Raw genomic sequence first — 17,504 nt, forward strand, 5'->3', positions numbered from 1 at the left:
ATCGTATTTACCTAATCCTTTAGAGAAAGACTGACACTCTCCTTGTGCTCCCCCAGTACAGGCAGTCTGTGATCTGACATGCAATTTGACAACACTCGAGTCCTTTGCCGTTTCATGTACCTGGCTCCTTCTCTGAGTTTCTAGATTTCTTTCTTTTCTGCATCTCAATGTTTCTCACCTTCGCCTCTCATTTTTCTTTCCCTCCCCCCTCCCTGCTCTTTCCATGTTTTTTCTTTGTCTGGCTTTTTAAACTCGGCTCTTCCATGTACCTTATAGTATCTCCTGGTCCTATTAAAATGCTCAGAGGTATGATACACTGTCGTTTACTTTTGCTCAGTGTGTTCTTAAAGTGAAATTTCTAAATTTCAACAATTGGTTCTTTTCAACAAGCATAAAATCGCTGCAAAATTCAGTGCCAGGCTCGTATGTAGTAAGTGGAATCAAAGCATCAGAAAATGGAGAGGAACCTGGCAAAGAACATCTCGGCAGCATGGGTTTTCAATACTTACATAGATTACTACCAAAGTTTGGTTTAAAATTTTTTTCTTACAACTATTATGAAAGAAAAAAAATCCTTTTCCCACCTAACAAATTTAGGTTTTAAATTTACCTATAAGAAGAATTTAGTTCTTTTAGCCCAATAATTATTTTTCATTGAAACCTACTAATTAATTCTCATATTGAACTCCTCAAAAATGATAAAATAAGGAGTTATCAATCTGATTTATTAATTTTATTCTCATGTATCATAGATATCTGTCTTTAAAAAAAAAACACAGAAATATGCCTACTAACTGAACTAACAATAAAATACTGTCATATTTTATTTCCAGGTAAACTTTGCAAGGTTTTGTGCCCATGAAAATTGTTCTGCTGATTTACAAGTTTCTGGGAAAATTGGATTTTTGAAGTAAGTCTAGTTTACTCTTTGTTATTCATCAAGATGGGATAATGGGTGTGCACGTGGGTTTCAAAGAGAAAATGCCTAAGAACTAATACTTGGGGGTTAGCTGCATTTAAAGAACTGGAAAAGAACAAGATTCAACTGAGAGAGATTATCGCTTTTCGAAAGAACAAGAATATGTGAACACCAAGGCTTTATGAAGCATTTCTTAATCTTTTGTTGGTAACTAAAAAGATATTTTAGGATTTCACTGTGCCTTAAGTCATCATCAGTAGAATTCTAGTTGTGTTTTAGACATTTGTCAGTGCCTCTTACTAGAGTTTTGATGGCAAAATGAGCTAACCTTCACTACATGATGCTTAGTTTTGTGTCACTCAGAAAAATGATTACATAATTCAGACTGATGTACAAAACAAAGAAATTCCTAAATATATATGACGCCTTTGAGAGGGAATAAACCATCTTGTTCTTCTAAATTCACAGAAGGGGAAACAGTCAGAAGAAAACTTATGCAATGTGCTTAGAATAGTAGCTAGCATATAGAGAACACTAGATAAATGTCGACTGCTGTCATTATTTTATTATGGGAAATAAACCATTATAATTTTGTCCTGTTAGGTCCCCTATATTGAAATTATTTTGCATATGAGAGGGCAGACATGAGAATGAGGATCAGGGATAGAATGCACAGCGCAGGCTGAGGGATGACTATATGGGAAATGAAGGAGGAGAAGGAGGCATCGGTGACAGGACAGAAAAGTGGGAAATTATATTGGGAGGTAACTCTATAAAGGCAGCAAGTTTAATGGTGGGGGCATGTTGAATCTGGTGGGACTTCAGCTCTCCCGGATTACTGTGAAGTGCTCTACACATTCCTGACTTGTGAGAATGCTTGGGGGTGGAGAAGGTGAAATGTGCACTTCACAGAGAAAAGAACTAAAGATTAACACTTGGGGGGACAGTTTTATTTAAAGGGCTTAACAAAAATAAGGAGTCCCTGTAGGAGACCGAAGAGAACTAAGATGAAAGCTGAGTGCACTGTGAAATAGCCAATATAAAAAGAGGGACCTCATATTGTAAAATTTTGTAGAGAGACCAGATAGCATAATGACTGAGAAAGCTCATGGGAGTTGGCATTTAAAATGTGACTTGTGGAAAAATATCACTGGCAAATTGTAGGATGGAAATTTCAGTGCAGCAGTAGCTGAATGACAGGGTAAGTGCTTCGGGAAGAAAATATACTGGGAACAAGTGGCTGTATCATGTTATTTAATCATGCAGAGGCAGGGAAAGAAAGAAACTGGAGAGAGAAGTTTTCTACTTAAATCCAGGGGGCACTTTTTGTACCTATTTGAACTCTCTGAAGCATTTGACAGCTTTTCACTTCCTCTTTTGAATGTCTTTTGCTTTAATTTCCATGATGACACCCTACTCCCTTCTCCTTTTCTAGCCTCTCCTTCTCAATTGTCTTTGGAGATATTTGATTTTGGCTCTGTTGATTCCCCAAATGGTTTTCTCACCTCTTTCTCACACTCCCATATTTTCCCCTGGCTATCTTACCTACAGCTGTGACCTCACCTGGCCCGCCTACACTGCCAGTGCCCAAATCAGTATCTCTGAGTTCCACGCCCACACATCCAGGTGTCTGTTGGACATGTCCTCTGGAGCTCAATCTGCATTCTTCTCCCTTTCTTAACCCTACTATTCAATAAGTTAGCAAGTCCTATAATAACCACCTAGATGTTATTGGTTGTTTGTTTGTTTTTCCCCATCCTAATTCTCTGTCTCTAGTACTATTGCTTCATGCCAAGCACTGAATAGTCTACATAGCTCACAGGCTTTCCTGCTTTCTCGAGTACTGGTCTCATATTTTAACATTATTTTAATCCCTCTGCCATGATGTTTCCAGCGGGAGCTTTCTCACGTACACCTCTGATAACAGTGCTTCACTGGGTCATTATAACCTAAACTCTAAACTCCTTAGTGTTCTTTCTCACCAACTCCCTGGGGCCTTTTTCCATTGGTGGCAGACTACTTAGAGTTGCTTGGCCACACCATGCTCTCCCGAACTCCGAATAGTTTCACTTCTTGGTTTCACTTCTCCAACGTATCTACTTGGTTAATTTTTATTTATCTTGCAAATCTCAGCTGTTTCCTAGGTGAAGTCCCTTTTGTCTCCAGGTACATAAACCTAAGTCCTCCTGTGCCCCCTCGTTTCATTGCACTTGCCACTCATGACCATTGTCTGTCTCCACACCATCCTGTAAGCTGCTTCAAGGCAGGTTCCTGTCTTTTCATCTTTGTGTTGATATTGCCCAAAACAATGTCTGGAACACTGTCAGTGACTAATAGGTGTTTGCTGAGAGTGGTACAAGGTTCTAAAAAAAAAACACCCCAGTATATGAGATCAACTCAGGTGGAGGAGTTCGCTTTAGAAAGAAATTAAAATTGTCCTTATCTTGAGCTGAGCAGGTATGAAAAGACGCCTGACATTGATTAAGAAACTCAGTGTGGAAGGAAATAAAATGTAGAGAATTCATGGATGGCCAGGATACAAAAAAGCACTATGGAAAATGGAGGCCTTTAGGATAGATCTGGGAACATGAAAGGCATGGGGAAAGGCTCAAAATAGAGTTAGGATAAATGGGATAGGAAGTCAACTAGGAATGAGTAAAAAGGTTGACAAACAGTGTTGAGTACCCTGCTGGGTAGGAACACATATGGCAGAGAATAAATTAATTCTTTTCACTTAAGCAATGCCAGTATAGCCTTGAGCATCCACAATTGAGGGCCAAGAAGCCCTAACCTATTTGATTAATAATTGGACTTTATACTTAATTATCCAGATTGGCTGTTCAGCTAGTCCAAAAACAGTGACTACTAACTACTTTGCATCCCAGCATGTAGTGTGGTGCCTTTGTTGATGTATTAGCTGAAAAATGTATAACCTTCCCAGTTGTGTATTTATTTTCCTCCTAAAATGCTTAGTGTTCTTGGTGTTTTTGCTGCCACGGGCCTTTGATCAGTAGAGCTGTGTGTGTGAAAGCTTATCTCAGCTACAAATAAGTAACGTTTTATTCTCTTAAATCAGAAACTCCCACTGTCACCTTGGTCATCTTTCACTGCAATCCCTCTGACCTATTAAAATTTGTACAAAAATTTACCAAGAATGCTTCTTTTCTGAATAATGAAAATACATCTGGAATTAAGAGATCAAATATTAATATAATTGAATTGTTATTTTTTATTCATTGCATATTTTTTCACAATAAGCTATTACATTATCATTAATTTGCATCATTAAGTTGAAATGATACTATTTCTTAACATCTAAGTATCAAGTCCATTATCATTTAAAATGGCAGGCACCTGAGGGTACAGCCATGTTTCTCGAGTTGTAGCCTTTGAGTCACTTTTAGGAGAATTACCTGGAATGCTTAATAGAAATGCAGGTTCCTAGACCATCAGACCATCCAAATTAGAAGCGATGGGGACCAGGCCAAAAATGTTGTTTATTAAAGGGGCTCCAAGGGTTTCTTATTACACTAGGATCTTAGAAGCAATGTGGTAGTGGTGGTTTCAGATTTGAAACCAAACAAACCGGGTTCAAGTTCTGTATTTGCCCTCTGCTAGCTGCAGAGAAGCCTTTTAAGCTCTATAAACCACCTTCCTCCTGGATAAGGAGGTAAAAGAGTCCCTACTCTGTGAAAGGTGTTTTAAAGATAAATAATGCAGTAATGCCGGCCCAAGTGCATAGCACAAAACCTATGCATGAAGCTTTCATAAAAGGTATTTTTGATAAATTATGGTTAGAATATTTATAGATTGTGATAAAGTTTTAGTTTGGCCATAAAATGGAATGTTGCCATTGAAGTCTAAACATTTTCTGTATATATATACTAGTTATTTGTCCAGAGTTTGTCTCTTATGTCCCCAAAATGCTGCCGACTATGACTGGGTCAGTAGTTTTCAGTTTTATGAGATTTTTTTTTTTTTTTTTTTTTTTTAGTTTTATGAGATTTGAAGTGGCATGAATGCCGGTGTGAAATATAAGCCCTGCATCATTTGTATCAATTAGGAGAGTTCCAGGTGGTTTCTACTTTGGAAATGATAACTTATTTAAGAAATTCTCTTATGAAAACTCTTCTAATCGATTTTTTAGGCCTGCAGTAAAAGATTCTGACAAACTGCTTTGCATTTTTAGTAAATTATAGTCTATCAGACAGATAGATGCCTGTCTCACTTAGGTGTCCTCTCTCCCTTCTCTGTAATACTCGGCAAACTGTGACCATATGTTCTATGCGTTCTCCTGCCCATAACTCTACTGGCACTAACGGTATGTATGTGCCCCAGAGCTACACACCCGCTTTAGGTAAATGCACTTACTCGGCAAAGAACGTGCGTGGCTGAAGACGGCAGTGATAGACTGCCAGCAGCAAACTAAACAGTGCTTAGTGTTTTCATTAAGTTGAGGCTTTCTCCTGAATGACTAAACTCTCAGGAGAATAGATCATGTTCAAATGGACTTACCGACTGCAAAATGAAGATGAACAAATATGACTATCAAGATTACAAATATAACAGCCGGTGTTAGTCATCACAGAGGTAGCTTGAAATCAAGTCTTGCACAGAGATTCTGATGTAAACGATAGTTCTCTTCTGTTCCTCAGCCACGCTTCCCGCACAAGTGAAACCATGGCTTTCCCATCCTTTAGGAATGCCTTTAACTGCAAGGAACAGAATTCTCGAGCAATAGTGGCTTTCACATAAAGGCATTTAATTATTGTGCCAGGGTTAGTGAGCACCTACCAAAATCTGAACATTCCTGGTTATCTTTCCAGTTCTCTTGGCTTTTCCCTCACGGTCACTAGATGGCTGCAGCAGCACCAAGGTTCCCAGCAAGAAAAAAAAAAAAAGGGACAGGAGCAAAAGTCTGTGTCCTCAGGAAGGGCAGTGCCTGAGCAGACGAATTCTGATCAGCGAGACCTGTATCACATACTCACCCCTGGGCCCATTGTGGCTGGAGGAGAATGGAGTCATTGTGCTCAGATTAGTGCGCTCATAATTCATTCCCTGAAGGTGAACTAGGGGCTTGTCGTCTGCAGTATCAAGGGAATGCTGCCCAATGCTGGGTCTGTTAACAGCTAAAAGGGGCAATCTGTTGACTAGACAGCAGACAATTGTCAACATCAGCCACAAAGCTGCTAGCCCCTGAAAGAGCTAGTCTAACAAGCATGTCCATTTTTTGAAATGGAGATAGTAGGAATATACAGGGTGGGCAAAAGTAGGCTTACAGGTGTTCGTATAGAAAAAGGCATGCAGGATATGACTGTTACACAATAGCTTTATTAACTCAGTGTTTCATGTACTCACAACTGTAAGCCTACTTTTACCCACCCCTGTGTGCCTCACAGAGGTTGGGGAAGATGAATTGTATGCCTTGTACACGAAAACATGCTATTTCCTAGTTCAATCTTCCAATCCAGTGCAGCCTGCTGTACTCCGCTAGACTTCAATGACTTTGCTTTTATTCAGTAAAATCTTCTTAAATGTTGGGTAACTGACGTATTCCAGTAAACAAGAATTTTCCAGTATTTTTCCCCCTGAAGTCAGTAGTAAAATTCAAAGAAAAGTTATCTTGACTTGGACCTGCAAGCCACCTGCAGCAGGCTACGTGTTGTCAAATAAGGGACTCGTGCATCTTGACACAGGTACATATCAGCTTCCATTATACTTTATCCTACCATCTTAAAAAGAGTTAGCCAGGACGGCACTAATTTGTGTTATCTAGGCAAAGTGCATTCATTATACTAAGACTTGGGGAGCATTTCTTGCAAAATAACGTCATTCATTCAAGAAAAACATAGTGCGTTGGTGCTAAAATACATCATTTTTTCTATCTTTCCTCTCTCACTTATTGAGTTGTGATTCGGTATGTACACAGTGCCTTGATTTGTTTAAATTCCATGGATTCTAGGCTGTTTTGTAAATTTCAAGTGTGCATTATGCACGTTTTAATGGAAAATGAACTCTGATTTCTGGGGGGAGCTCTGGCGCAGCCTTGTCGCACTTCCAGATGTGCACCTGGTCCTTTATTATTATGTCTCCCATACAAAGCTGGCGGGCATCATTCCGACGGCACCTCGTTAACGAATCAAGATACAATACGATGTATATTTCAACAGAAAGAGTAGAATCATAATTATGATTGTGTGACAGAATAGCTTAAAAATGGAAACTAAACCAGGAGTCTGGCTGCTGAAATGTGAACATTGTGTTTCTCTTTAATTTGCTGTTGTCTGGGAACCTGGCTGTTGATGCAATGCTTTCACCTTCTGTTGCTTGTCTAAGTGCCAGCTCCTTTCCCAAAGGTGTTCAGTGACTAATGCTTTGGTTCCATGCCAGAATATTTTACAAATGTCTATTTCTAGGCAGCTCTTCTTCAAGTCTTAATTAAACTTTAATGTCAAGCTGAAGTTCACTTTTAGAACGTCGAAGGCTCCTTCCGTTGTAACATGATTAGAGAACAGTGCGGGGAATGCAGGACGGCCACGTTCCTGCGCGTTACTTCCCTGCCGGTTAACACCGTGCCACCAAGCAGATGCGTGCTTATGTAACACGGTTTACAACACAGGAACGGGTGAATCACAGCCGCTCTCTAAAACACACCATCACTGAGTCAAATTGTTCCACCCTGAAAAGGTTTAGAATGACTGCCTTGTTAGTCATTGCACATCCTTCCGGAACATCCAGCTTCTCAGACCCAGGGATCCGGAGCTGGAGGGGCTGCATATGGGCACGTTCTTCACTCCTTTCCCCTTGATGTCTCCACTACCAGCCAAGGAGCTGTGAGGCCTAGAGAGTCCTTTTCTCTAATGCTGTATCCCAGGCTGTTTGAAATGAGCCTCTGTGGTTGTCAGAACACAGAATAGATTTTAAATACAGTATTATTATTTTGTATGCTTATTTTGAAACTAATTCTACTTATCCATCAGATTGCAGAAGCTGGCAAACTTTTTCCATAGAGGGACAGATAGGGGCCGTTTTAGGCTTTGTGGGACGGAGATCTCTCTCAGCTACTCAACGCTGCTGGCATCCGTCGTGTAAAAGCGGCCACAGATGAACGGGCATGGCTGCGTTCCATGAAGCCGCTATTTACAAAACCAGGCAGAGGTCTGAACTGGGCCTTCTGGCAGCAGTTTTTGAACCTCTACTCTATAGTATGCTTGCTTATTATATGAGAGTTCTGTAGTATGTCTTTATTTTTGGTTACTTAAATATAGTTCCTTACGGTATATTTTGTTATTGAAATACAGTTAGTATAATTTAAGCTGGTTGCTAAAATAAGCCAAGATGTAGCATTTTAAGGAATTAATTCTAGGTTACGAAACCATAAGGGTCTGCTCTTAGATAGAGAGACCCAACAGAATTACATGGATATGTTCACCAAGAGACTATAATATAGCCAAACTAGAAATTGCCAGATAGTTGAATGGATAAATGCAATGTGAATGGGTAAGTAAAATGTTGTATATTTACAAAGTGGAATGAATATATATATATATTCATTCCACTTTACATATTCTCATTGGTGTATATATATATATATATATATATATATATATATATACCAATGAGAATAAACAATTCACAAGTCAGTGTAGATTAATTTTACAAACAAAATTTTAAGTAAAGAAGGCCTGATTATTTAAATTTTGAGTAAATAAAAATTACATACTTTATGAATTCACTGATATGAAATATAAAAGTGGGCAAAGCCAGTCTGTACTGGTAAAAGCAAGGCAATCGGTGGGGGAAGTAACTGGAGGGAAGTGCTGATTTCTGTGGTGCTGATAATACCTTTCTCTTGATCTGGGTGCTGGTTTCATGTGTGTATTTAGTTTGTAAAAATTCATTGGGCTGCACACTTGGAATATGTGCATTTTGCTATGTGTATGTTCTACCTTGATAAGTAAGTTTAAAACAGGAAAAAATCAAGATAAGAGGGAAAGACCTTTACTAGTAGATATTAAGTAAAGAGTTCAATTTCTTAGACTTATACTAAAGGTATAAAAGTGGAGAAATGTGCCCCCAATTATAATTTTCATTCTGAAGTTCATGGAAATTAATAATTCACTCCTCAAAACTATACACTTTAGTACTGATGCTGCCATTAATTTCTTGGTCAATTGAGTAGTTGTGCATGCAGGGTACAGATCACATGAATGTTGTATAGAAGATGCTTACTTTCTTAAGGAAACTTTCTAAACTTTAAAGTGCTAAGTGAATGTTTTACCTTTTGTGTAGCTATGATTATTCTCATCCGGTCTTTTCCTTTGGGTCACACCCTTCTCTGGTTGTACTACTATTTCTAAATTCTTGGCTATCTAGGAACATCTGTCTTTAAGGGAAGATTATAGAATCATAGTGTAGCAAAAGTCTTCTTTAGCATTCAGCTCTTTGCAGTCTCTCATTGGTAAAGAGAATGGGCTGTGTAGGTGAAGAGATTGCATTTGCTTTGAAATTTAAAAATTTTTAGCTGTGAGAGACCTTGAATAAGTTCCTTAAGCCTCCAGTTCCTCATATATAAATGTGTTGCTCTCAGGATTCCAGGACCTAAATCTTCAATGAATAGTAGTTATTATTACATGTGAAGTGATTGAGGCTTAAAAATGTTAATTACACCACCCCACTCCAGAAGAACAGAGGCCAGAGCCAGAAGTTGATCTCACACATGTGTCTAGATTTGGGGCAATCTTCTCTTTCCAGTTCACAGCACAGTGAAGCACTTCTGCAAGTCTGTTAATTTGGTCTCGTTATCCATAGAGGTGACCAGCCTGTCTTATGAGATGTATTCTATTCTACAGATCTTAGTTGGATTCACTTGCTGGGAATAGCAGTCCTTTCTCATGCCGTGCTCACTTCCACCAAAACATGTTGTATTTTGGTGAAAATACTCTCTGTTCTCCCTTTCTTCCAGTTACCCCCATCCTCTCCCCCCCCCCCTCCACCTTTGGTTTGGGAAGCAGCTAATTCAATGTCTATTCAAGAATAAAGAAAGATAGGGAAAATATACTTTGCTTTTAGAAATATGTTGCAAAATAATGAGGAAAATATGTTAAAATTATAGAACCAAGAAGTTAAGCAGAAAAGAAGTATTACAGAGTGAGGAATCTCAGAGGGAAGACAGGGGAGGGTGGGTGGGTGGGAGGTTATCAACCGAAGACTTGGTATGCATATATGCCAAACCCATGGACACAGACAATAGGATCCTGAAAGCCTGGGGCAGGGCGAGCTGGAGGAGGTCAGTGAGAGGTGGGGGGAGGTGGAAGAGGGACATATGAAATACTTTCAACAATAAAAATTTATTTAAAAAATAACCAATGAATGCAAAAAAAAAAAAGTATAGCAGAAAGCAGACTAGTTTAATTACTATAACTAATTTAAAAACTTTTCTCCAGTAATACCTGACCAACTTTATTTGAACTAAGGGAAACCTAGTTCTTTTAAAAATAGATTTGCATCTACTTGCATGTGGTCATTTCCCTCTGATTGTTTTCTCAAATTAATATTTTACGTTTGGGATAAATAAATGAAGAGATGGGATTTTTGTTTCCAAATTAGAACTAAATAATTGTACTTAATTTTTAGGCCGCACGAAAATAAAACCTATCTTGTTGTTGGAAGTATGAAGACATTAATGTTGAATGTGTCCTTGTTTAATGCTGGAGATGATGCATATGAAACAACTCTGCATATCAAACTACCCACTGGTCTTTACCTCACTAAGATTTTAGATCTGGTAAGTATTGAAATCCACAATAGCATGATACTACATGATATTTCGCTTAGTTTTTTAAAGATGTAAATGGCATAATCCACTTCATCAATTTGAGGTCTAAATATCTGGCATTTCTTTAGACATCCCTTTGGCTTCCAGGAATTTTAAGACTTTCTCATGCCCCTGATCAAAATGACAAGTTCCTTAGAATCAGATCAAAAAAGTCAGCCTCCTACTTCCAAGAAACAATTGCCTAGTTCAGTGGTCAGCAAACCGTGGCTCGCAAGCCGCAGTTTGCCGCTCTGTTGACTAATGAGTTTGCCGACCACTGGCCTAGTTATCCAAGCAAGCTGCTTGGGTGCCATTGCTTTTCTCACTAGTACATCTTCCTGGTGCTTGATGCTGCTGATCTTGGTTGGATTCCTGCACAAGCAATATTGGTCCTCCCTGCTGGACTCCCAAAGTTACCCCTCTGCATTTAAAGCTCATACACCCAGTCTGGTTCCCAAAGGACCTCTAAACATGCCACAAATCCAAAATTCTGGTGTTGACCAGGTTTTGGGCAAGTTTTTCCTTCCCTGGAAGGGTTCAAAGCCCCTGGAGATCTTTTCTTACCTCAGTGCCTCAGTCGTGAGCACTTAAATCCACCAGTGAGGTATTATAAGGTTGAATTTCAAAAACGAAAGTCTTGACTTCTTTCTCCTTTGATGCTTCTCTATTCCTTAGCAATCTTACTCAGATCTTATCCAGAGGCCATTTCCTCACATTAAGGGCATTTTGAGAGGCCTTTGACCTCTCACAAATATCTATTGCCCCTTTCTCTACAGCGTTAAGAGCCTGTTTGCACTAGTAAGAGGGAAAACTCAAATATTCAGGGAACTACATATCTGCACAAATACATACAGAGATGTGTATCTCCCTGAAATACTGGGATATGTATATGTGTGTATTTATACTATTATAGTTCCAGTTATTGCAGTAATATAACTTAAACACATTCTCACATCCCACACACAAGAGGGATGTGAAACACAGACCTTATGAGTTCCTTGCCTCAGGATTTTACAATGAACTGGGCCTTGAATTAAATAGGGATACACAAACGTGGATGAAAGCCTCAAGTCCAGGAATTATTCTGTGGAGAATTTATATGAATGTTAGAATAAACCTAGACACATATGTACATATTATATCATTTGATTACATTTCTGTTTATTCCAAAAATAGTTGTCTAGGAAACTAAATTCTTTGGGGATGTTTTTTCAAAAGCCATCCTTAAACATGGGTTACAAACTTCCTGTTCCCTTTTCTACCTAAACCAAGTGATTTTGTTTGTTTATTTAGGAAGAGAAGCAAATAAACTGTGACGTAACAGACAGCTCTGGCATAGTAAAAATTGACTGTAATGTTGGTTATATATTTGTAGATCATCTCTCAAGGGTAAGCATTTATAATTTTTAATACAAAATGTTTCTATTTTTTATGTTTATGATACATACAAATATATAATTATTATTATTTGCTTAGGGTAAATAGCTAAGTGATAAAATCAAAACCAACTGGGCTTGAGATCTTTGAGATTGTGTTTATGTTCTTGGCAATGTTCACTGTAAAGAGTGGGGGGGGCACATGAATGTGTCGATCAGAATTCTGCTCCCCTGTGTCACCCCTCCCAAACCCTCCCCCCACCCCGCCCCAGGTGGTCCTATCTGCCAGGCATGTTACCTCTGCTATACAGAAAGGTGTTTCTGGCAAGAGTCCCCCCTCAAGTTGTTAAAGCATCTCTGATTCTGTCCGTCTGGACCTGCCCGTCTTTACATTCGGAGGAGGCTTTGTCTCTGGATGTCACTTTCAAGTCGCCACAAACCCAACAGCTTCCCTGTAGCTCGCTGTCGGAATGAGGGGTAGCCTGTGTTTCTAGAACATAGTTTATACAGCTGGGCATTCCTCAGGGTATAAACTATTAAGGAAAATTAAAGTTCAGTTGGTAAACATGTGTCAGATTGCTTTTTAAATGAGCTTTCCTTCTCTGTGTGCAGGTAGATGTGAGCTTTCTGCTGGATGCGAGCTCCCTGGGCAGAGCAGAAGAGGATCTCGGCATCACAGTGCTTGCCTCCTGGTAGGTTCACTGTGAGAAATAATGGTGCGGAAGGAAATAGACCCCTGACACTTTGGGGAGGGGACCTTAGGGAAACCATGGAGTTGTGCCCCATTGTCTGCAGGAGAAAACTTCTCTGACGGGATCTAAGACACAAACCTTTAACCAGCATAGGAGGAAATATCAGTGTGAATAATGAAAGCAAATTTCTGCCAACCCCGTCATAAAAATGTCTTGTCACATCCCCGCTCCCCAAAAAGCACTATTTAAACCCACCTCCAAGTTTATAAGGCATACATGGCATGTAACTAGTTCTCGCTGAAGACGGTCTTTGTGCTGATGCATTCTAACAGGGCGTTTTCTGTTTGTTTCCGTAGCAAAAACGAAGGGGAAATGGACCGTCTGAAGCATAACAAAGTGACGTTAGCAGTACCTCTGAGGTATGAAGTCATGCTCACTGTGCACGGGTAAGTAGACACTGAGGCCTCCTCTAGAGAGGAGAGCTGATTTTTAAATCTCGTTGCTGCATCCATTATTCGTCTAAACCATATTTAAAAGACTTCTTAAAGATCCGATGCTGTTTCTCTCTCAACAATTACCGCAGCATTGCAGTCCCTTGCCCAGCAGTTCGTTATTTTACCCCATCGTATTAGTGTCACTGAGACCACATCACACTAGTGCCCAGCTGCAGGGGATTTCTTCCTGGAAGAGCCTGCTCTGCCTTGCGCGGGCTGTGTCTGGAGGTGCCCAGCGCAGGCCAGGCCCGGCCCCTGGGAGCTGAGCAGTGCACAGTCTGCTTGATCACACTCAGTGGCTGTGGCAAGTGTGAAGTTTCAAGAATCGCAAGCCTGACCAAATGACTACTCTCTAGAACCTGTGTAGGAGAGAGCTGTCTGCAGCTCTTTTCTGCTCTTTATAACTACGAATCACAGAGTTCCTCACCCACAGCCCCAGAGCCAGTAGTCACTGATTCCTCATAATTTTAGTAATTGTTTATGTGGTTCTGACTCTGATGCAAGGAAGACGTGAATGAAGAATTGAGTACTCTTCATGAAAGAAGTATTCAGAAAACCTTGAATGATTTTATTGGAAATGATTTAAGCTATTAATCTTTGTTTAAAAATGCATTTTAAAGCATTTGAAGATAAATACAAAATGGACAAGCGAGTTTTTCTTGTTGCTCTAAATATTAAACCATCCCCAGTAACTTTTAGCCACCCATAGGATGGCATAGAATTGTATAAAAATAAACATATCCATGTCTGAAACTGATGAAATAGGGTAACAGGTTTGTGAGATATAAAAACCACGGGATACAGGCAGCAGTTCAAGGGAGATGAGGACCCAGAAAATCAGTGGGAAGCAAAGAAAAGCAGTTACGCGTTTACTGGTTTTGAATGTTGTCTTGCCTGCCCTCCTCCATTTTCCTATAATGAGCATCCTCCCTCTTTTTCATTATCCACATCTTATTATTTTGAGCAAGGACTGTTCTGCAACTATTACGCCGCCTACCCTACATTTGAATATTTCTCATTTCTTTCCTGTGTAATGGGTCCCTAATTTGCATTGCCTCATATCAGCTGCCAAATATAAGCACCTTGTGGAGTCAGGATTTCCCTAGGAAAGTATTTCTTAAAGTTCACTACTGACCATACATACATATAATCACAGGTAAAAGAGGAATAGCTTTGTGTTCTAACAAAAATTTTTACCATACTTATTGGTGCTTGAATTGTTTCCCAGATCTGAGTTCATTACAAATAGCCAGCAGGAATTAGGAGATGGGAAGAAATAACTCAAGAATAGGTAAGGTAGATTGAAGTTATAGGAACATATTGAAGTCATAAGGAAAAGCTAAGAACTTACATCCTATTTGCCAGATTTACATAAATCAGTAGAATGAGCCATACGGTGTTAGAGATACTGTCACTCAAGTCAGAGCACATGGCTTTCTAATTTCATTACATCTTTACTAAAATTACTATCTTACCAAGAAACTGAAAGTATTTGTGCTTAAGAAAGTGTCAATTGTCTAAATTATAGACAAGCTATAATCCAAACTGTAGAGAAAGACTGTTTTTTACACCTCATCAAAAGAAAGACCATTAACCAAGTTCAAGTAGACTGTACAAATCTCGAGTGGGGCCATGTGTCTTACGAATATTGTCCTCCTTGAGCCTAGCACAGCCTGGCACCTGGTACACATCCCATATATACTTCAACTTCATAAATAAATGAGTGAGACCGTAACACTGAAGAACACACTAAATTTGGATTTGTTTCTATCAGGTTTATAAATCCAACTTCACTTGTGTATGGATCAAAGGAGGACCATGAGCCCGAAACGTGCATGACAGAGAAAATGAACTTCACGTTCCATGTAAGAAAAGTTGGTTGTGTTGATTTTGTAACGAACTGAAAGAATGTGACTGGTGCATTGCTCGAGAGGACATCGTATCCCTGTGATGCCCCTCAGCCTGGGGCCGGCACAGTTTGGTTAGGATAAGGAAGGAGCTGCCACACGGGTAACCCATGCCCTTTCCTCCCACCGTTCCTGTCCCTCTTACTCAAGCCCACATCTCCTTACCGTGCAGGTGGGAATGAGCTAGTAGGAACAGAGGTCACACTTGAAACTAGCAAAGTTACGGGAGGAAGAGAATCTGCTAGAGGTGCCTAGGAAAAAACAGGATAGGCCAAGGGAAGGCATGTGCAGGTGCAAATCGGTGAACTCTCATCTTGATTGAAGCATTTAAAAGCCCTAAAATGACCAAGTAAAGTCAGCTCCATTTAAGGTCTGCTTGGTCAGCCTTTCAGGCCATAGGTAGGTTACCTGTAGCAAGCGATGCATCATTTATTCAATAATCTTTTTAAAAAGTAAAGAATAGTGTCATTATCCAGAAATATTAGTATACTAATATAAAGACAACTTAAAAATATTTACTAACAACTGATATTTTTGGTGCATCATGGATGTTGATGATAAGTAAATAATTGGGAGATAATGTCCACAAAAATATTTTTTGAACCAGAAGTACTGCCCAAATATCCTTAGAGCTATGTAACAATCTATGGGGTATGAGTCTGGATTTCTGTACATTTTGATAGTTTGTAGGCAATGCTCTTCAAAATGTATATCAGAATCACTTGGAGTGCTTGTCTAAAATGCAAACTCCTGGGCCCTGCCCCAGATCTGTGGAAGAAGAATGACCTTGAAGTCCTATTGAGTGTACGTACAGTCACGTTTTTGTTATGCTAGTATACAGCAGTATTGAAAAAATGTAGCCCTCTATTTTGAAGTCCTGTAGGTTTGGTGAGTCTGAGTAAGTATGAATACATTCTTGGAGGTCCAAATGTTATGCAGCAAACAAGGATGGAAGGTATTGTAGGTTAGAATGATTATTTGCAGGCATCAGGAAGACTTGTCTAAAGGTCTGGGCACTGTCCCTGAAACTGCCCCGTGTTTGCATGGCTGAGCAATTACCATATGTCCCAAAGCCAGGGACACTTTCTTCATTTATATCATATGCATTCAAAAAAGTATTGCAAGTCTGTGAGTCATGCTGTTTCATTCAGGTATTGTGGTTCATCTCATTTCTGACTTTGTATTGGTTTTACAGTGAAGCTCTCAGGAGGTAATATTTTGGCCCAATTTCCTTTTACAGGGATCTGCAATCCCCAAATTTATCAGCAATAATGAAATATCACTCCCTCATGCATTATTCTTTAAAAACCTATTGAATTTTTTCTAAAACTGAATAACCTAGCCCTTTGTGATTTTCTGAGTGTATCAGCACTATAATAACCCTGAATTAAAATACATTTTATTCACTTACTGCTGACATCCCCTCTGCACAGAGTGGTTTTGTGAAAACATCATAGGATTTAAATTAGAATACCTGGGTTTTGTCCCAATTCTGGTCACTTTTATATTGGGCACATCGTTGACTAACACCTCTTAGCATTTTTTTGAGCTGGCAAATAATTAAATGTTGCCCCACCTGATGGGATAGTGATGAGGACCAATTGGTCATGGCATTTTAGATACAGAATATGCCATACACATGTACATTGTTGATGGCTCTTTCTTTAGACTAAATAGAACATCTGCCTGGACATTCTGGCCTAATTAATAGCAAAAGGGGAGAGCTGGGAGTACAGACTAAAGGTTGTAATTTTTAGCAAATTTTTTTTCAGTTCTGTCAACATTCTGTCTCCCTTTGCGGTGTAGCTGGCAACTACAAATCTCCACCACTAGAAGTGTTTAATGATACAGATGGGCTCACCTAAGAGCTCATTTACATCTGTACTTACATTTATGAAAACATTTAAAAGTTTAATTTTTTTTTCCTTATCAGGTTATCAACACTGGCCCTAGCATGGCTCCAAATGTTAGTGTGGAAATAATGGTCCCAAATTCTTTTATCCCCCAAACTGATAAGTTGTTCAACATTTTGGATGTCCAGGTAAAAATCTGTTCCTTCCTTTCTTGTAAGTAATACTGCTGAAATTGAAATGTCTGTTAACTTCAGTCACACTTACTCTCGGCTGTAAATTCACCCTGAATTCATTGAGTACACCTTGAATATTATACATTGCATTCGAACCTCTGCATTTGACGTATACAATAACAGAATTATGCTCTACTATTTCAGTACATTTTCTTTGTGCTATGGACCTGTGGAAGTAATTTGATTGATAGAATTTGCCATAAAACTTGAGAC

General features: G+C 39.3%; 1 protein-coding gene across 1 annotated transcript in view; it reads left to right on the plus strand.

Annotated features, from left to right (window-relative positions):
- ITGA4 (integrin subunit alpha 4) overlaps window positions 1–17,504 on the plus strand; it is a 76,682-nt gene that overhangs the window by 51,395 nt on the left and 7,783 nt on the right. The window contains exons 17-23 of the mRNA XM_008138743.3: window positions 834–910; window positions 10,556–10,706; window positions 12,030–12,125; window positions 12,725–12,804; window positions 13,161–13,250; window positions 15,073–15,163; window positions 17,139–17,246. Of these exons, the coding sequence (XP_008136965.2) occupies window positions 834–910; window positions 10,556–10,706; window positions 12,030–12,125; window positions 12,725–12,804; window positions 13,161–13,250; window positions 15,073–15,163; window positions 17,139–17,246 (693 nt within the window). The remainder of the gene's footprint in view (window positions 1–833; window positions 911–10,555; window positions 10,707–12,029; window positions 12,126–12,724; window positions 12,805–13,160; window positions 13,251–15,072; window positions 15,164–17,138; window positions 17,247–17,504) is intronic.

This window comes from Eptesicus fuscus, chromosome 11, assembly GCF_027574615.1.
Source record: "Eptesicus fuscus isolate TK198812 chromosome 11, DD_ASM_mEF_20220401, whole genome shotgun sequence".
NCBI classification, from domain to species: Eukaryota; Metazoa; Chordata; class Mammalia; order Chiroptera; family Vespertilionidae; genus Eptesicus; species Eptesicus fuscus.